At 40.6% G+C, this 20,281-nt stretch overlaps 1 protein-coding gene across 1 annotated transcript in view; it reads left to right on the top strand.

Moving 5' to 3' along the window:
• The window catches only part of LIMCH1 (LIM and calponin homology domains 1), a gene marked incomplete at both ends in the record, with an annotated part of 178,596 nt that overhangs the window by 54,812 nt on the left and 103,503 nt on the right, over positions 1-20,281 (top strand). The window contains one exon of the mRNA XM_080343784.1: positions 11,710-11,780. Coding sequence (XP_080199910.1) covers positions 11,710-11,780 — 71 coding nt within the window. The remainder of the gene's footprint in view (positions 1-11,709; positions 11,781-20,281) is intronic.

Genomic DNA, 20,281 nt, shown 5'->3' with positions numbered 1-20,281 from the left:
TTGATCTAATTGTTCCTAGTGTTTGCTTCACCCAGCAATAAACAGGGAAGAGAAGGACTGTTAGTGCAGCTGATGGATTTGATAAGGAGAGGTTGCTCAGTTGGTGCTGTGCTCCTTGGACAGGCCTCGCGTGGCTTTGGAGCTGGTGCTGCTGGAGCCGACGCTGCCCAAGTCCTGCATGATGGATGGGCCTGAACCCATAGAGGCAGCAGGTGCTCCCGCAAAAGAAAAGAGTAGTGTTTGTTATTGCTGTAAGCACCATCAATCCTTCTCCCTTTCTCCCTCTGTCCTCAGTGTCCTCCAAACAAAGTCTGCCTGTATCTGCAGCAGCAGGGGAGAAAAATAGCAACAACCCACCCTGTGTAATATTGCTGTTTTCTGTCTCAGGGGAAACCTGGTAAATAGGCCTTGATTTGATGCTGTGGATCTGTAAGTGGCATGTTTTATCATTGCAAGGGACACCAATACTGATTTATGAACTCAATTTAGCAGAAAACTGTATTGGTACCTCCGTGTAACCACTCTTTTCCAGCTAAATAGGATAAATGAAAAATGGCTTTCAATTCTAGTACTCATTATGCACTGCTCCTGTGGGAGCAATCTGCTGAAAGGTAGGTCTAAACATTCTCTAGTTGAGGAAAAATGTATTTTTGGGAGGAGGAGGGGAGAGAAGTAAATAATGGAGAAGGGAGAAAGAAGAATAAGAGGTTCTTTTTCTTAGTTTTGTTTAAACTGATGGCTGTTCTTGTAAGTGTCTTTTCAAGAGCAGGCTGTGATCTGAAATCTTACAGAAGTACTTTCTTTTCTAGTCAAAGGCAGTCAAATCTACACTGTATCGTGTCCACTTGCTCCAAAACATCAGTTGATTCTAGCTATTCTTAGGTATTTCTCTTGTCTGGAGCATTAATGGCAGCCACTATTTCCTTCTGTAGGGCTATTACCTCTCCTTTTAGGGTTTGGGACGTGGGAGGCACAGAGTTGATTGTGGGAGAACAGAAAACCAGTTTACTCCAGTAGAGGCTGCAGAAGGCTTTCTATTTTGCTTCTAATGTCATCATAATTGGAGAGAAATAGTTGTTCTGTATCAACATACCTTCCTATTTCTTCTTTCTGTTTGTTTCTTCCTTTATGGCAGCATTCTCTTTGTGGGTGTGTTGCCTTCTCCAGTTCTCATGCAAGATGTGAGGGGAGAAGAAAGGGGTTTTATCGTTGCTGTAAGATGGGTAAAATGAATGAGAGTGTCACTGAGAACCAGTAATTGTTTGTGGATTGCAGCATTATTACCATTTCTTTTGGTTTCTAGAGTATCTGGCAGTAGAGATGGCATTTGAGGAGCAAGCCTTCTGGTTTCTTGTTGTATTTCTTGCTCCTTGGTCAGCTTTGTCACGGTTTCAGAGCTGGTGCTTCTGGAGCCATTGCTGTCAGTGTGCAGCAAAATGCTGTAGGTGCCTTGCCTCTTCGATGGACCCCTTGTACGTCTGTTATAGGTTATGCCCAATCCTTGTCTTTGGTCCCAGCTCCTGGATGAACTTTGGACCCCCACTGTAGCCTTGTTTCCAGTCCTGCTTCTGGCTCTGTCTCCTTTTGCTCCTGACTGGACTCACTGAACAGACCCCAGACCCAGTTAATCTCTGTGTTGTGTCTAGTGCCACAGGTGGGCCTTGTTACCAATACCTGGCTTTACCTTCCACTTCATGCCCTGTGTCACTGTTGCATTGTTGAGGACATAGCCTGTGCTGGGACCATCCTTGTCTTCTGGTTTGCCTGCCCTTGGAGAGCAGATGGCCCTTGCTGCTCCCTGACAGCACTATGAGCATAGCATCACCCTTGCTTGGTGGACAAATGATGTTTAAAAACTGGCTTAGCTGGAAAAGCATTCAGAATGTGAATGCTTTTCCTTAACTCTGTCTCTATAGAGGCAGGAAGAACACAGATCTGCATCCAAAGAGTTATTAATGAAGGTCTCAAAAGTGCGTGACTGAATTAAGGTTAGCATTCTTTCTGCAGGAAAGTGGCTAATTTTTCTTCATTCAGTGATTTTTGAAATGCACTTTTTTTTTTTTTCCTGTTTAGAAGCTGGTAGTTGTGCGTTTTGTTTGCAAGTGACTACAAAGCTGTGGCATGCAGCTTTGTTCCTGCTGGAGAATGTGCCAAGTGACGATCCAGAGTTCAGACGGAACATCCAAGGAGCTCAGATATTGCTCTCAGAAGTGTTCATTTTTTTGGTTTTAGTTTTGTTTTTTTTTTTTTCCTCCTTCCCTTTTATTTGAAAGGAGTGAAGTTTTGCAGAGTTATAGAATTACGCAGAGTAGATAGAATTATGCTTTTCAGCAGTATCTGTATGAAGTGACTTATTCCCCATAGGCAGTTTCCTGCTTTGCTTGCTTTGGACTTCCAGCCTTATTGTCTGGAGCACCAGGTCTTAAAATGCCTTGCTGAGCTATACTTATATATATATATATATTTAAATTGTACAGACTGTAAATGGGACACCTTACACATGGACTTGTCTTATGTGACTTGATGACATTAAATTTAAAAGCTTCAAGGTAGACTACTGCCTAGTGATGCTCATCATTGGCATTTCAGAGGCTCCACTGAGACCTAAATACGTTAAGTGTCATCTTTAAATGCCTGGTTAAATTCAGTAATGATTTGCTCAATTGAACACCTAGTTTCTTCAAAAAGGGAAGCTGGTGTCTCCTAGCAAACATTTTTCTTTGCAAAAGCTCAGTATTTACTGAGCTTTGGTAGTCTGTTGACAGTGGTTAATGACAAGCTGAAGTGCTTCTAGTATTGAGCCTCTCTAACTTGCAGCTTCCTGTATGAGGATATTCTTGTCTTTGTCCAGCTTTAAATGTATGCAGTTTTAAAGTTGCCTGCCAAAATGCACATTCCTGGCAAAAATCAACATGCTGGTGTCAAAAATTCGCTCATCCAAGAAGTAACAGCGCAGTGGTCTTGTAAAACATAAATGCAGTGATAATATAAAATAGAGTTAGAGCAGTGTGAAGTGGGGATTAACAAATCTAGATACTACAGTGATCCCATCATCTCCTACAGAGCTGTTGATCTCTTCATTGCTCTGGGGGTGAGACAAGACATTGGGCTCAATGAGGAGTCTGCTGCCTGTGTTTTGCTTTGCTTCTGCAGCTGTAATTAGTTGACAGAGCTTTAAACACTTCTGATTCAGGACTGTCTAAGCTTTCTAAAGCTGGAGGAGAGGAAACAGAGGGGTTTATTAGCAGATGCTTCAGTTTCAACATGTAGATGATGCAGTGTAGCAGATAATTTGGAGGAGCAGTTTTCCAAGACCACTGCCACTAGAAAAATGAGTTAAAGGATAAACCAATGTCCATTCTAATTCCTTGTTATTTTAGAGATGGCCAGAAACCCAATTTCCTGTTTTGCTGGACAGTTGCTAGTGTAATCAACCTGAGGCAAAGGAAAAAATTTCTCCTGGCCTTTGCTAAAAAAGCTGTGGCTTGGTGGTAAAATGTGATGATGCTGGCATGTATTGGTCTGACAGCTACTCTGAGTTCAGTAGCTAGAGCTTGAGTTATCTCTCTCTCCATCAGCACTGTGATTCCAGCTTCAAGAAGTGTCGTGTTAGGGAAATAATAACAGCTAAATCAATAGTTACTGCTATTGAGTCTAGTCTAGTTGCCTGTATACACTTTGCTTCTTCATGCAACTAAAGAGGGATGGTCGAAGGCAGCACAGGTGCTTCTCTGCCCATGGCAAGCCCCTGGAGATCACACTCAAGAGGTTGGTAAATTCATAACAATTTTAATCAGTCTTCCACTTTTCAGTTAGCAGACTGCTTGTTTAGCCTGATAGGGTAGGAAAATGAGACCCTGGGAAAAGGTGTTCATCATAGCTAGTAATTATTAGTCATCTGTTCCTCTTCTCTTCAAGGTGCAGGAACTACCATTAAGTACTGGTTTACCCTGAACTGGGATAGGTTGTGCAGTAGTAGAAGGGGGAACCAAACAGGGAGCTTTCTCCAGAGGGTGTAGAGGAACAAGGCCAAGCTCCCTGGACAGCCAGGACTAGATTAAGCAAGGATCTCAGATTGACGAGGTGTGTTCTGTGCTCTTTTCTTCTGGTTTGTTGTGCTTGTAGACTTCACATTGAACCTGCTAATCCTGATCTTTGCTCCTCTGACCACCTGTGTGGAGTCTTACTTTTACAGAAAAGAGTACAGAGCTAAAGAACGTATAATTACGGTAAGATCTAGCTTCCATCAGATGCAAGTTATTTTCCTGAAATAATGCTTAATTCCTCTGTCTACCTAGTCAAGAAGGAAGATGAACGCTTGACTGATAAATCTATGGCAGGAGCCTACAACCTCCTCTTCTTTAATTCACATTAAAGACAGCAAAAATATGATTGATCCCACAGTACAGGAAATAAGTTTTTCTCATAGAGCCTTTTTTTTTTTTTTTTTTTTTTTAATTAGCAATGAAAAGAACCCGAAATTGAACCACTGATTAAAACCAGGTATCTTAGGGTGTTCTGTTATGTCTGTCATCTGGTATCTAATTTTGATAATACTGCTTGAAGTACAGATAAGAAGTTGGTTACCCATAAAGCAATGATGCAATACCAATTTACTGACTGTCAAATACAAATGTAAATGCAACAAATGACCTGCTGCTAGGTGAAGCTCTCAGGGTTTGTGCTGCAGCCAGAAGAAGTCTGGCCGAAGTCGCTTTTAAGTTCTCTCCTGCTGTGCTTTGCTGTTTTTCTCCACATAATATTCAACCTCCAATGAAGCATTTTCTGCCTCACCCCACCTCAAAGGAAAGGCTGACACATTTGGCAATGCACCTGGGAATGTATACAAACAGCATTAGGGAGGGGAGATGAAAAAGGAGGTTGATCTTACTCTCTCATGAAATTTTAACACTCCTTAGCAGCTTGCCAGCCAGGCAGGATTATACTACCAGATGTCCTGGCAGAAATGTGCGTGGCTCTGCGCGATCATACATCCAAGCAACGTATGGCAACCTTGCGTGTATGATACTGCTGTTAGCAATGCAGAATTTCCGTGTGGAAAGCTCTGGTGATGGGCAGGATTAGTAAGGACAAAACCTTCCCAGACTTACCTTTAAAGCCTTAGGTAGGTAATAGCTGCTGATGGTGGCCATACATTTTTGGGAAAAAGAGGAATATAGAGATGCCTGTGCTTTATCAGCAGCAATAAGCCTCGTTTGCTTGCAGTTGTCTTCTTTCCTTTCTTGGCCTTTCAGCAGGCAGCATTGTAGTGCAGTTGCTCAGAGGCTGATCTCTGCTCTCTGTTGGTGCACACAAAAACACTGAGAGATTGTTGTTAAAGACCTGTGAAACTCAAGGCCTGAGTCAACAGACCAGCACTGCTGCAGCAGTTCTGAGTTGGCTTGTGGTTTGTCTTGAGTGTCAGAGTCTCTGTTGTCTTCATCTTGGTAAATTCTTATTAAATAGGAAGAACAAGGATGGTGGAGGCCTGTTGTAGAAGTTTGTGTCTCGTGCATTTATTTTCCTCTTCTTTTTGTGTTTCTTTTGTCGTGTTTCCTAAATGGACTACTAACTGAACCTGTTCTTTTAGTCTACACGTTAAATATAATTGCATGTGTCCACTCATTGGATCATTTCCTTCACTATGCAAAGAATTGGAAAAAATTAGCTGTTGTGTTTGTTTGTTTGTTTTTTAGCTGTCGCTCCCTTCATATAAAAGAGCACTCACTGGCATCATATGGCAAATAAATAATTCATTTGCTGAGGACTACCAATGCCTTTGGTGGCCCAGTGTTGAGTATGTTTGTATCAGTGGGTATGGTTTTCCCAAGCTATGCATTGACACCAAACTATCAGCTAACCTAACTGACAATGTAGCAGATGGAAATTTAAAGCAAATGAAAGAGAATATGCTTTCCTCTGTTTTGTTCTGTTGTTGCTAGAAAAAAAATTAAGTTCCTATGAAGAGTGAAAAAGAGCAAGTCAACCCTGTGGCTCTTTAAAGAATAGTGCAAGGCTGAATAGCTACAGGAAAAGAACAAAGGGGACTTCAGCATGGCTAGTTAACTTTGCAAATTGCAGTTAAACTTATGTGACCAGAAAGTGGAAGATCTGAAAATAAATAATGTTAAGTGCTTTATTTGCAGATTAATCTTGCTACCCAAGTGTGAAATCTCTCCCCTTCCTCCCATGCATTCTTTACATTTTCAGGTTCTGCACCACAGAATTTTGGGGGTTTGTTGCTGGCTACATTAGTCATTCTGAGCTCATGTTAGTTTTGTCCTGAAGAGCAGAAATACACACTAAAGGTATTTAAATTTGTTGCCATTTTATTTATTTTAGCACTAAATTACCTCAATACTGCAATGCCTTGGAAAGCTTTGTGCAGAGTGCTTGTCATCATCCAGCTTTCCTTGAAGATAGGTCCACCTGGACCAGTGTTTGTAGCTCTTGGGAAGTTCCATTCATGCAGTCTTCAAGTTTATCTGTGCTAAATCAACTAGCTTCCTAATATTTGTAGTAAAGCTGTTTAGGACTGGCTTATATTGCTATAATTATAGCAATTTAAATCCTTCTGCCATGTAGTAAGAGAGAGGGAGTTCACGCATAGATTGTGTTCTGTCCACTTCTGCAGACAGAGCAAAGCATTGCATGTGCAGGACATGGCAGAACCAGAAGCTGGTGAAGGGTCTCCAAGTCCTATTGCACTGCCATGGCAATGTGATACAACTCTAGTCTGTAAATGCAAATCATAGAATCATTTAAGTTGGAAAAGACCTTTAAGGTCATTGAGTCCAACCATTAAGGTAAAACTGACTAAAAAGCTGTCTTTGAATTCATCACTGTTGTTTAGTTCAGAAATCTCTATGCCACAAGAAAAGGGAATTTAACTTGCATATTCATGTTATTAGCTCAAGTGAAGTGTCAGAAATGGAGAATTAGGAATTTATTACTTTTGAGGTAATCCTAATGCCCTAAAAACTGTCGTGCTTCTTTTGGTGGTTTGTGTTCCCTGCTTCTTATATGATACAGTGCTTTCTATTTAAGTACCTGTTGTTATTACCGTTTAGGGTTTACTTTCACATCTTCCTGAAGTAAAAGCAGTATGTTTTCTAGTTAAGTAGCAGGGTGGGCTTTTGTCTTTAAGTAAAAAATTATTTTTTGAGAAAATAGTGGTTGTACAAAAGGGAAATACAGTGTACACAGGTACAAAGAAATGAATGGTACCAAACGTTTTGAAAATCTTTCTTTCCTTGCTGTCATGCTTCACAAACTTTCCAAAATCTGCCATGAGTAACAAAGACCTCTCCCTGCTGTGCCTATACTTTTGTTCACTGCTCTACACGCTATTTTCAGACGTGTACATAGAAAATTAAGCTATTTCCATAGTGTTGTCCCCGATGACTTTGTGTTTATTCAACTACTTACATCTTGTTGGCTGAGATAAATTTCACCTGAGGCCAGCATTTGCTCACTAATTTGTCACCTATTCTTTTTCATGCCCTCTAGCTGTTTTGACACCAGAGGCTTTGCAAGTTCCATCTCAGGAAGCACCAGCAGCAATACAAAACGCAAGAAAAACAATGTGAACTGAAGCTTAGTGAAAATAGAGTTGTGTAATATGGCAGTGGTTAGTGGCTGGATGACAGCCATCCTCGATGACATAAATTTAGTGGCATGCGTAACTGCAAAGAACAAAGGAGTTAATCAGCAATAATACTGTATATAAGAAGTGTTACTGTGTGTAAACACATATTAAAGTTGTTGCCATAAGCCTGTGATAGAGTCAGTGTGCTGTGGTCTAGGCTCCTAACATTCCTCTTGGAAAAACTTTTATTATTCATCTTAGGTTTGTTTTCTGGGCTGTTAAGTGTCAGTGAATCTGAGAAATGCGTCTGGCAGTCAAATAATTGCCCTGGTTTGAAGATGCTTGCAGCTTTTTACAGAGAAGAAAATATCATCCAGATGATGAATAAAACCAGCTCCTCCTCACATAAATGAAGTACAAAAATAAATTAGATTGTGTTTCACCTCTGTTCCCTTTTTTTTTAAGTTACAGTATGATATAGAAAGAAAGCTCTTTTCCTCTAAGCTTTATAGAACTTAGGAAAGAAGTGGCTTCTTTTTTTCTTTCTGTAATCATTAGCAGGGTACAGCTTGTGGTTTGCCTTTAAGGTGCATTGTTCTAGCTTTTAGTCTCTGCAGTGCAGGGGTACAAGTGTACTGGCATTGCAGAAGTGAGTAGGGAACTCCTGTGGATCCTGCTTCTTCCTGCACTGGCTGAGTGTGCTGGTTTGCACCATTCACTGGGGGTTTCATCCAGCAGTCAGACTAGAGGCTTTTTTTCCAGAGAAAGAAGAAGATAAGCTGGTAGGAACAGACCAGTGCTTCGATTTATGCCATGAACATGGTACTGTGACTCTTGCAATGAATCTCTGATACCACAGCTAATACACGTGCTTTCCTTTTTACTTGGGCTTGGGCAAACTTTAATATGCACTTAACTACGTGATATTCTGTTTACAAATAAGAGCGTGTCAATTCTTTTGCCTGAAGTCACTTTAAATCCTCACTTCTCCTGCTGTCAGTGCCCTGAGCACAGGTTGTCTTGGACACGTGCAGGCGGCTGGCCTGCAGCTCTGCTGGAGTTGTTCCTGAGGGCACAGCCCAAAGTGGCCTCCTGCAGACAGCCAGGTGTATGTGTGTGTGCATGCACATGTGTACATGCATGCATACACCAAGAAACTGAGCTCTGATTTTCCCTGGAAAAGGGGCACCCAGCTTCTTGGTCCTCTCAGTCCCCTTTTGGGTTATGTTTGTCACTTATAATGTCATTTTCATGCTTATTTTTAGTTTCTAGATTTCTTTGTTGAACTGTCCTTACATTTTAATTGGTTAAATCTGGAGGCTTGTAGCTAATTACTGTTTTGTCTCTGCAGCTGGATCATCTAGAACAGGCATAAATCTTTCCATGCCTCATTTACTTCCAGTTCCTCTTCAAACAGACATGCACTGTTCCTAGACCTTCCTGTCTTTCCTCACTTGCTGTCAGTTTTTGTTGTACCTCTCACTGGCTGAATTATTGTTCCAGCTGTGCATTTGCATTTCATTATTTTATTCACGCAGCCAGAAATTATGTATGAAACCTTCCTACATCAGCAGTAACGACAGCAATCCTTAGGTGATAGCTTTTGGCAGTGTCCTGGTTTCAGCTGGGATAGAGTTAATTTTCTTCCTAGTAGCTGGTACAGTGCTGTGTTTTGGATTCAGAATGAGAATAATGTTGATAATACAGTGATATTTTAGTTGTTGCAAAGTAGTAGTCAAGAATTTTTCAGCTTCTCATGCTGTGCCAGGTGCACAAGAAAATGGGAGAGGTCACAGCCAGGACAACTGACCCAAACTGGCCAAAAGGATATTCCATACCATGTGGCATCATGCCCAGTATAAATTTTCAGGGAAGAAGAAAGAAGTGGAGGGAGCATTTGGAGTTATGGTGTTTGTCTTCCCAAGTGACCGTTATGTGTGATGGAGCCTGGCTTTCCTGGAGATGGCTGAGCACCTGCCTGCCCATGGGGAGTGGTGAAGGAATCCCTTGTTTTGCTTTGCACAGCTTTTGCTTTATTTATTAAGCTGTCTTTATCTCGATCCACAAGTTTTCTCCCTTCGACTCTTGTGATTCTCTCTCCCATCCCACTGGGGGTGTGGGGTAGGGAATGAGCAAGTGTTTGTGTGGTGCTTGATTGCTGGCTGGGGTTAAGCCAGGACAGGCACAGAGATTCTTACCTGAGTTGTGCTAACAGTTTCAGTACTGCTCCCTGCTGAATGAGGGTATTCAACAAACACATAAAATGATTGCCTTCCATAGCTGGAACGTTTGATGTTGAGGAGTGAAATATGATGACTGTACATTTACTTTTGTTTTTTTCCTTCATAGATGAAAAAAACACTACAAGTCAGGCTGTTATGAAATAGTTGTTCCTACTCCTTTCTATACTGTACTTTATTCTATGAATGAAATAAAAGTCAGTTTTTATGTACTCTATCTATCATTCATTCCAAATGCTAATGGTTTTATTGTCATGATTTCCCTCTGTCCCATCAGATCAAGATTAGAGATGATTTACTATGATTAGTGATAGTTTAGATGATTAGAGGTCACTTACTGTTGGCAAATTGCATCTGGTTTCTTCTGAGGTATGAGTGCAACATAGTGCCTTGTTTCTGCTTCATGTATTTGCACAAAATATGATTGCCAACTGATGTCTTTATGATACACTGTTCAGGGCATGGCGGGGGGGGGGGGTGGTGGTGGTTAAAGTTTGTGCACTGTCATACCAGTTTGCTGGAAGAAGTTCCTTCACATTGAAAAAAAACAAGTGGGGGATTAGGTTTTAGGCTTTGCACTTGTACTTCAAAAAAAGTGTTGTTCTCTGTCTAAGACTGTGCATAGCTATAACCAGCATTTGTGAAGCTGGTGCATTTGCGAATCCCGTGGGAAAGTGCCAAACGTGTCAGTTTTTATAAATTGCTGTCTTTATGACAGGAAACTGGGAGGGAAAGGGTCTTGTATCTGAATGGAACAGCAAGGAGAATATGGGGACGTAAGGACAGATGTGTCCCCAAGTCACTATTCTCTCTGGTGGAAGCAACGCCCAGAGCAAGGGTCTTGCTGAAAGATTGGATGTGAGCCATGAGAATTCTCTAGGCATCCGGTAAATGTTTTGGCTGGGTGAGGAGAAGACCTCCTGGAGGACAATTAAAAATAAGGCAGGTTTTTTTTTTCCTTTGTTTTGTTTCTGTTCAGTGCTCTCTAAACAGAGCAACTATTTTTATATATTTGTTGGTGGTAATAAAAAGTATTCTTTACTTTTAACTGAACACGTCATTTGTTGAGAATGTTTTGAGGATGAATGGCAAGCCATTGTCAACATGGTAGTGAGTCATAAATGGGGGTTCAGTCATGCTTGCAGCATCCGACACCCTCAGGCAAGATTGGGATTCCTAGACAGTTCCTAGATAGTCCATCCCTTAGCAGCACAGACTGGCTTAAGAACTCGTCATGCAGAATGTACCTCCTGGTCCATGCACCCTTGGCAGGCTGCAGACTATGAGCAGGTGCCTAAACCTTGGCCCCCACCAAGTTTGTATTCACACACTCAGTTGACCTTGTGATGTGAAATATGATTTAACATGACCAGGAGTTTTGTAGCATGTATCTGAAAGGCTGTAACTCATGCAAGTACTTTCAATTGCCTTTGCTTATTTTACAGAAGTGATAAGTTAAACGCCAAAATCTCAAGCCTGGTACAACATTTTTAACATGGTGCAAAAAAAAAGCAGTAAGAATACATAGTTTCTGTAAATACAATAGTTTTAAAATTCAGAACACTATAGAATAAAAATTTAAAAATATTCTGAAGATTACATTGTAGTTTTTGGTCTGTTGTTTTGGGGTTTTAATTCTAGAAAACATCTCTGTTATAATCTCTTAATTGCACTGGTCAGAGCAAATACTTTGTTCTATGTGTTAAGTAGCTTGATGACATGGGAAGGAGGAAGCTGGTTGATGGATGCATCTTTTGGCAAGGCCTGTAAAGCTCATATGTTTCCTATGGGGCAGATGCTTTAACTGAATGTTATTAATTGCTCTTGTAAAGTATACCTTTTAACAGATGTCATTTTCTCTTTTCCTCTACTCTTTTGCAGCAAGTGACAGGCAGAAGTTTTGGTGAGAAGGATTTTCGTTCTGGGTTAGAAAATGGCATTCTTCTGTGTGAGTAAGTAACACTTAGAGTTTTGAGCCTTGGATACAATCTTGACTAAAGCTGAAATGAACTTTAGCTAGTATGTCCTATTGTTGGTTTCCTTTTGCATGTTTTGACATTGTGCACACTGGTATTTCACTGCAGCATCATTTCAGTGCCTAAGCTATTCTTATGGTGAGGAATGAAATGTGGCTTAAAGAAAACAGGTTTTGCAAAGTACTTCCCTCACTCCACCCCAGCTCCTTAGTTATGTAAAGTAAAAATGATGTTTGCTTTTTTGTTTCCTTTTATTTAAAGATGTTAACCACAGATTGGCAAATGGTGTTCCACACCTGCCTGCAGACGTCTCTGCTACACTAAAACATTTTGGACCAACTCCAGGTCCAAGCACTGTCAAGAGTTAGCCATCTGAATACCATCAATACTCAGCTGCTTTTATAGTTTCTGGAAAGGTTAGGCGTCCTGTAAATTTTACCTAAAGGTGTATTTGAATGATGTGTTCCGTAGTTTTTGAACAAGAGATGCAAGTTAACTTTTGCACATTTGTCTCTCGTTTTAATAGCTTGTTTTTAGGCAGAGTCTTCCAAAAGCATATTGTGGGGTTAGATGCCAAAGCTGGTGATTTTAAGAGCAATTCGGAAGTGTGCCCTAATGCCCGTAGTTCTTAGAAATTCCCATGCAGGATGTCAAGAGTTTGGATCTGAATCACCTGTATGGACTGATTTCGTTCCCTGGCATGCAGGGTTGTCACTGAAGTTGGTAAAAGCTGTCTTGCACATCAGAAGGATGAAGCTTGTGCAGAACTGAATGCATATTGAAATTTATAAATGAGATCTCCTGAGATGTTTAGCAGGACCATTGCAGCTATTGATTAAGTTTTTTACTATGAAAGCTACTGAAACCTGGAAAACTGTTTTCAGCAGTAGAGGTGAAGTGATATCCTGTAACTCAGCTCCAGGTAGCTTACAATAGATTTAAAACCTACCTGTATAAATACTGTTGTATATCTCACTGGTGTCATTAATCAGACAGCTTGAACTTTAGCTGTTGAAGGGGAAAAAAACACAAAGGAAATGATATGATCTGGTTTGATTGGAGTTGCGTGTCTTTGCTGAGGAGTTGCTTTGGGAGAAGGGAGGTAGTTGTTGATCAAAAGTTGTGTAACTCGGAAGGAGTATGTAGTTTACCTCTTTGTATTGAAGGGTGTTGCTTCTTGCACAAGATCTCTCTCCTCTCTGTGTTCAGGGGAAGTACTGTGTGCTGAATCATTTCACAGTGCTCTTTAAATGTTAAGCTGGAATTGTGTTGCATGAAAAATAAGAGATGTGTGTTTCAAGATTAGATTGTAATCTTATCTGCAAGTAAGCAGAGGTAGTCTGATTTAAGTGCTGTAAATCTTAAAGAAGTACAGCCTAACTAACTAATGTTTTGCTAATGAAATGCCTAAATATCTATTTCTTAAGAGGCTGTGAGCTTCAATAAAAGCAGGTTGTGCTACTAAATTGCTCTGTGATGTTTGGCAAATTGCTTGTCTTTGTTGACCACCTGATCTGTGCAAACCAATCTGAAGCGATCTGTCTCTGCAACCTCAAATGTGAGAGACCGTGATGTTTGTATTGCATCCCGTTCCTGGGAGCTGCGGCTAGTGGATAAAACCGTAGGCTACAGAGCATTAATTAGAGAGCTACCAATGTGGCCTTCAATTTTGGCTTTCTGATGATGAACAAATTATGAGGCTAACAATAAAAGTGTGCTCCTCACTGGTTCTGAGTCCACTGTAAAATAAAGAACTCAACAGAAATTTGGGGTGTAACACTGAGAGCTCTTAACGTATCTTCAAAAAGTACAGGTTTCAGTGGATGAAGCACTGGTAGTCAATTTTTTATCTTTTGCTCCATGGAGAAGTGCGAGTGAAGCTGCCACAGGCAATATTGTCTCTGTAGAAAGGAGTTTTCTGGTTTATCAGGGACTTACCTGGGCACATCATGAACAAATCTAGCAGTATGTAACATCTCTCTCAACCTCTTTCCGATCTGTTGTGCTGTCATCAAAGCTGACCTCAACAAGTAGATGACAATCCAAACTCAGAGTCCCTGATAAGCTACTGAAGAGAGAAAATATTGCTCCCTTAACTTTCTGAAGATGGAAGAATTAATTGCCTTTGGTTCGGTTTATCTGATTTGTTCAAATTTTACAGAGAAGCTAAACATACCTCAGTTTACCTCCACAGGACAGTACTCGCTGCTAAGGTCATTAACTGGCAACACATAGCCAGACACTTGTGCAGTGACGTCCATGTGAGCATGGAGTGGTGCTTACTTCCACATGGATGTTTCAGTGTTTTCCTTGCCTGTTGTATTTCTGCAATGAGGACTGAAAGTAAACTTGGGTGCTGAGGGATCCCAGCAGCTAGAGGACTGGAAACTGATGTCAATAACAGGGATGGAGCCAGTATGCCCTGAGTCTCTCAAACATATCTCGAGCTTCCCTCGGACTTTGCAGGCATTTTGCAGAAGGGAGGGGATAGGCAGTAACCACCATGCTTCAGTCCACTCCTCAAACAGTCAGACAAGCCATGAGCAAAATGGCATGGCGGCTATCTTTTCCTATGTCTAAAGCAGAATTGTTGGAGCTTTAGGTGCAGCAGTGCCAGTCTTAACTTGGTGTCAATGCCTATGGCCTAGGCATCCTGTAAATTCAAGCAGACATCACTACACAGGTTATAAATTATTACACAGGGCTAGCAACTATCCACATATTTTAATAAATGAAAACTAATCCAACTGTGAAATGCCAAAAGCTTGGAGTCTTGGGAGGACGTGTTATGGACCACCAGCCTGACCAGCAGAGCTGCCCCTGCCCTGCACCTCATGCTGCCTCTCTACTGGTGCTCACCCTGTGGCTGGCATCTAGGTCTGGCCTCATTACCATGCTTTTATAGCTTGCTGCACTCAACTCGGGAGCTGAGGAGCATATTTAAACAATGCAGGATGCTATAAAGTGGCAAGTTGACAGATGAGAGTAACACAAGCCCTTCCTTTTGCTGGCTATTGAAAGCGTGCTTGTTCAGTTGCCCTGACGGTGCCGGCTCTAATTGTTCGCCCAGCTGTGCTAAGAGGCCAGTGACTACAACTTCTGTTTGTCTGAAAGGAGTTCTTGGCTTCTCAGCGTAGCTGTCTGACATCAGTGCAGATGGTGATTTCAGCAAGGGACATCATAGCTAGGCGGAGACAATTCTCGCTCTGTTCTTGCTTTGTGTATTAAATTCGCATATGCAAAGACTGAGGAGTTTCCTGGCTACACTTCTGCGGTGGGCAAATGATGTGCCCTCCTGGGAATGTGGTGGAAAGCTTTGTGAGGCAGGAATACGACACCAGCAGTAGGAAATATCACTAGAAATCCCCAATTTCCACTCTAGCGCATGTTTTGGGTTTTTTTTTTCCGTTTTTGTAAATTTTTTTTTAATTTCTCCTAGTTACATGGCTTTAACATTGAGGTTTGACCTAGATATCATAAGAAGCGAGAGGATTAATCAGGAATAAATTAGATCTGGTTGTTGCAATGCTTAGGTGTTCCTCTTCTACAGCAAAATATCAGCAGAATTGATTTGGCTTTGCAGTGGAGTCCAACAGCATCATAATTGTGTGTAATACCTTGGGTCCTGTATGTAGAACATCATAGCTGCATGTCTGTTTTATGAATGCATGTAAATCAATTTATAGCAGTAAATGCAGGTATAATAAATCTTCAGTTTTTCTCAAGCATGAAAGTTCTAACAAATATTTAACTGCATACCTTCAGAAACCACAGCATAAACATATCAAAGTGACAGAGGAATAACTGTTTGTGATTAAATGTGGGTGTCACTTGCATATACAATTCTGGATATCAATTTATGAGCATTTTCCCAAACGTTTCTTTGTTTCTTAGAGATACTTATTTTGTATATTGGCACATAGTGTTAACCTAGTAGGATGTGCAGGAACAATGCTAATTGTTTGAAACCAGGATTCTTTGACTGTAACTTTTTATTTAGTTTTTGAAGGAGCAAATATGAAGGTATTTACTGCTTTTAAGTAATCTTGGTAAAACTGGATATGTACAGTGAATTAAGGAAAAAGTTTTATACTTTTTCTCATGTAGGACAATATCTAGGAAAGGCAGTTCCCTTCAGATGTGCATGTTAGCAATATATTCTCTTAAAAAGTGCAAGAAAGATTTTTATGTTTTAAATTTTTTTAAAAAGTGAGTTAGTCATATACAATGTTATTTTTTTTTTTAATAGTATTTAAAGAAAAAAGTGAAGTGTTACTGTAAAGCTGAGTGAGCTGAAAGTGGTTGTGATCAAGAATTACTTAATGGGATTTATCGTTTACTCTGTCATGAGAATAATTTTCATCTATAAATAAGAAATCTCCTTGGCTTGTGTTCTTCCTGTCCCTGGTGATGAATGAGCTGCTTTTTCTCAGACAGCAGAGTTTCTTTGGGCTTGCATCATGGTTATAGTGCATCTGACCAAGCTTTGGGCTGACATGAATGCTGTTTTCAGCAAGGGCTGGATATGCGCCAGATCAGTGCAAGTGTAATGCTATGGAATAGTAAAACTTTGTCTTCTGAGTCAGCGGTACCGTTAGGTATGGAGAACAGCCTTCATTGTATATATGGTCTTTCAGTCATTTGGCTGTTTAAAAATCAAGTTCTTCTTGCAAGTTAATGTCACTTACGTAAAATTGCCATGCTGCTTATGGAGACCTAGTATGGGAAAACAAATACTTGATCATCTTTATAGATTGTGGGATTTTGCAGATATGTTATTTTACTTGTGTGTCAGTAGTATAGGCCTGACATCAGTTCAGCACTTGGCTGTGCAATATGCAGTGCAGAGTGTCACTGGAGAAGTTAGTGGATGCCCAGCCCCTTATGCTTAATTAGGCTTTTGCTAGAATTTCCTATTCCTGGAAACTAAGAAGGTATTTGAGTTTCATAGGCATACTTGAAACTTTGAATGTGACCCATGCCTTGCGGTGAGAAGGGACTGGTGTTCTCCTGTGGTTTCCAGGCTCTGCATTGCAAAGCCAAAACATTATCAGCATCATGTATTTGGCACGGCTCCAGTTTAGAGAGACAGGCCCCAAGGCTCATTAAGCATTAAGATTAAGGTTCTTGTGAGGACACCTGAAACAGTTTTATATGAATCCAGAGTTTTTAATCTTTAAGTTTTATTGCCGTGTTATAATGAAGAGCTATTTATTAGTATGGTTTAGGTGAGGAGTCAAAAGTAGCATGTACTGTAATGCTCAGCTGTATGCATGAAAAGAGGAGCAATAGCCATCGAGGAGCATGCTTGAGTACACTCAGAATGGCCTGTCTTTGTATTTATGTTAAAAAAAAAAATGCATCTCAGCAGACTAAATAGTAGAGTTTTTTTCAGTGGAGCATGGTAATTGACAGGGCAAGAGCCCGTGGAACACTGACCCATTCAAACAGAGTGTTGCTGGAGTGCAAAGCAAGGTAATCCTGTGAGAGGTTTCAGCTTTCCAAGAGTATATGTTTAAGAAATCATATTGGATATGTACTTTGGGCAATTATCCATGTCCATTGCTACTCAGTGTAAAACTATGTGCAAATTGTAAATCTATAGGTGCATGGGACAGTCTTCATGTCATGCATTGTGGTGGTAGGTTCTGTGTAAATAGCTTGTGAAGGCATTACACAATCGTCTCTGTTGCCTTTATTGAGCTGTTTTGCAAAGCCTCTGTCTTGCTCGTATTTGTAGTCTTTGGCAGAGCAAGCCCCATGCTATCTTGAGTTGGGCATACTTATTTTCTCAATCCCATGCATTTGCATATTTTTTTATTCACCTTTTACTTATCAGACTGGACTATGAGCCCTTTATAGGACAAAGTCACCTCTGTCTTGCTTGTTAAAAAAGCACCTTGTTCATCTGATCCTAAATAAATAATGTCAGGGCCATCATTAGCAATCACTCAAGAATGTTTTCCCAAAAATATTTTTGTGACCTCAAGAACATCTGTATATTTTGAAACTTCTTTACCACTTCCTTTGCAACAAAATATTTTGACTTTTCATTGTCTGCTGTTTCAATGTGATTTGTTCATCTTTAAGATTAGTGGTGGATTTTTGTCTTCTTTTCAACCATTTTGGGGGCATTTTGGAGCTGCCACTAGAGTATGAGTTTAAAACGTGGATACTGAAGCTGTCTGGGCTAATAATTATCAGGTGCTGAAAGACTGCTTGTTAGAATGTAAATATGTAAAACTTAATTTAAGAAGAGAAATGTATCTGTGACGACTTACTGTGAATAGAATTTCCTGAACTCTCAAATATGAAATGCCCTTTTACTTTAAGATCAGATCATTAGTCAGTTTTTCTTTTTAGGAACATGATCTGTTATTTTAGTGAAGAACTCTGTTGGATACCTGTCCCTTCAGCCTGGGTTGATCTGTGAATACATATAACTTCAACCTTTTTTTTTTTTTCCATTTCTGAAGATTATTCTCTGAAAGTGCTTCTCTTCCATTTCCTCTTAAAAACAAGCTCTTCTTGGAGGCTGGATTTTGGCAGACATCCTCTGAATATTTTCTTAACTGACGCTTTCTTGCAAGAATTTCATGGGCAGTTGTCTTGGTGCTTTTCATTAGACCTTTTATCAGCTGTTGCCTGAAACGACTTCTCTTCCTGGCAGAAGTTTATTCAAATTCTTAACCGGTGATAAACAACCCCGAGAAGGTCTCATAGGTTAGTCACACAGTGGCTAGCACTGATTTCAGTGTGTCTGTCCTGCTGTGGAGATACCTTATCTCCTGGAATGCCAAGCCTTGGGGACAGCACCGAATAGAGCAATTGATTCTTGCCATACCCATCAGAGCTGGCTTTTATCAGGGGAAGGAAATGTCCCAGCTTCTCCCTATAAGAGTGCGGTTGGAGCAGCTTTCCACTTTAGTCGTGCCCTGTTGTTTCCATAAGGTAAGGCAACTGTCAGGTTTTAGCTTCTACACAGTGTCTTACTGTGTTTCATTGAACAGCTTGCTGGTGAAGAGTCCAAGCCAGCACCTGGCGCAGGGGAAAGGGAGGATGGGTGTGTGGATGTTGGACTGAAAATGGCAGGAGGACTTTGAGAAGTAAAGAACAGAGGATTGTCCTGACTCAGGACAGGTGCATAAAGTGCTGGGGTGACAGGCAGAAATCACAGCTGAGAGCCTGAAGTGTCTTGAGAATGAGTGGGGTGTGTGCATATATGTTTTGTGGACGGAGCCTGAACGGGTTTGGGTTTATCCTGGTTTGGCTTATTGTCTCTTGGGTGTTTGGTGAGATTGTTGGGGTTTTCCTGCCTTCGTAATATTTTATTTCATTTATTTTAAAAACTATTTAATCTATATTTCTTCTTATCATGTCTTTGCTTCTTTTACTGTTAAAAACTTCCTTGAGATTTCATTGCCATATGTCCCTTTTGATCAATGTCAGAGGAACACAGGTTTTATCAGGCACCAGTGAAGTATTATAGCCTTTATATTTCTGTTTGTTCTTTTCCTTCCTCCCCATGTCGTTTAACTTCTTGCATAAGTAGCTGTTAATATTCCAAAGCATTTTCTGTTACAAACATGTTGGCTGAAAGCGAAACATTTTTAAAGTCTTCCCCTAAACTTGTTTTGCCAGTTTTCTTCAAAATGTCTGCTGGTGACCAAACCCCAGCTATCAAAAAGGTCAAGCTTGGGGAATGTACCTACATTTTCCTTTTGGAAACAGTACTGCAGGTCCCAGTTTTATGCTTTGTTTCAACTGTTATTCCCTCATCAAGTGGTGTCAGACCTCAAATTAGCAGTATCTTACTGGAGGGGAAGGAAAAAGGAGAAAATAATGGAAGATTTTAAATCATCCTGTTTTGTTATCTCTTAGAACTGCTTAGTTGAACTTGCCCTTGTCTGTTTTCCTAGATGCAGAAGTATGAAAAATAGTACCAATACCTTAAAAATAAAGTAACAACAACAACATCAAAATTGCAAGCAAACAAAACAACAGCAACAACAACAACAAACAAACAAGAAAAACACTTCTATTCCAGCTTTGACAGTTCCACTCCCTGAGCATATATGTGTTACCTTACCAACCTTGGCATAGCAGAGTGTGGTACACAGTGATATAAAAGTTTTGGTTTACTCTTTAGAAGATGCACATTCACTTGAGGATTTTCTATGTCTGAAGAACACAGCTGTACAAAAACCTGAACTAAATCTGTACTTGGGAAAACCTGGCCCTTCAACCGGTGGTAGTTTGGGGTAAGACTGGGCTCTGACACTTACATTAGGGGGGAGCAGTGTGGCTGCCCTCGATGCCCTTGCAAAGATGAGCCCTGATGATTTTTACTGCACAGAGGACAGCTTCCTGGGACAAAAGAGTCAGTATGAGACAGGGTCAGTAGGAGCTGGGAGATACTCAGGGCAGTGAGTGATCATTACAGTTAGCAGGGTACAAAAGCATGGGGCTGCCAGAGG

The sequence above is a fragment of the Nesoenas mayeri genome (assembly GCF_963082525.1).
Source record: "Nesoenas mayeri genome assembly, chromosome: 4".
NCBI classification, from domain to species: Eukaryota; Metazoa; Chordata; class Aves; order Columbiformes; family Columbidae; genus Nesoenas; species Nesoenas mayeri.
The sequence above is the reverse complement of the archived record's forward strand: the minus strand, read 5'-3'. Positions and strand labels throughout refer to the sequence as shown.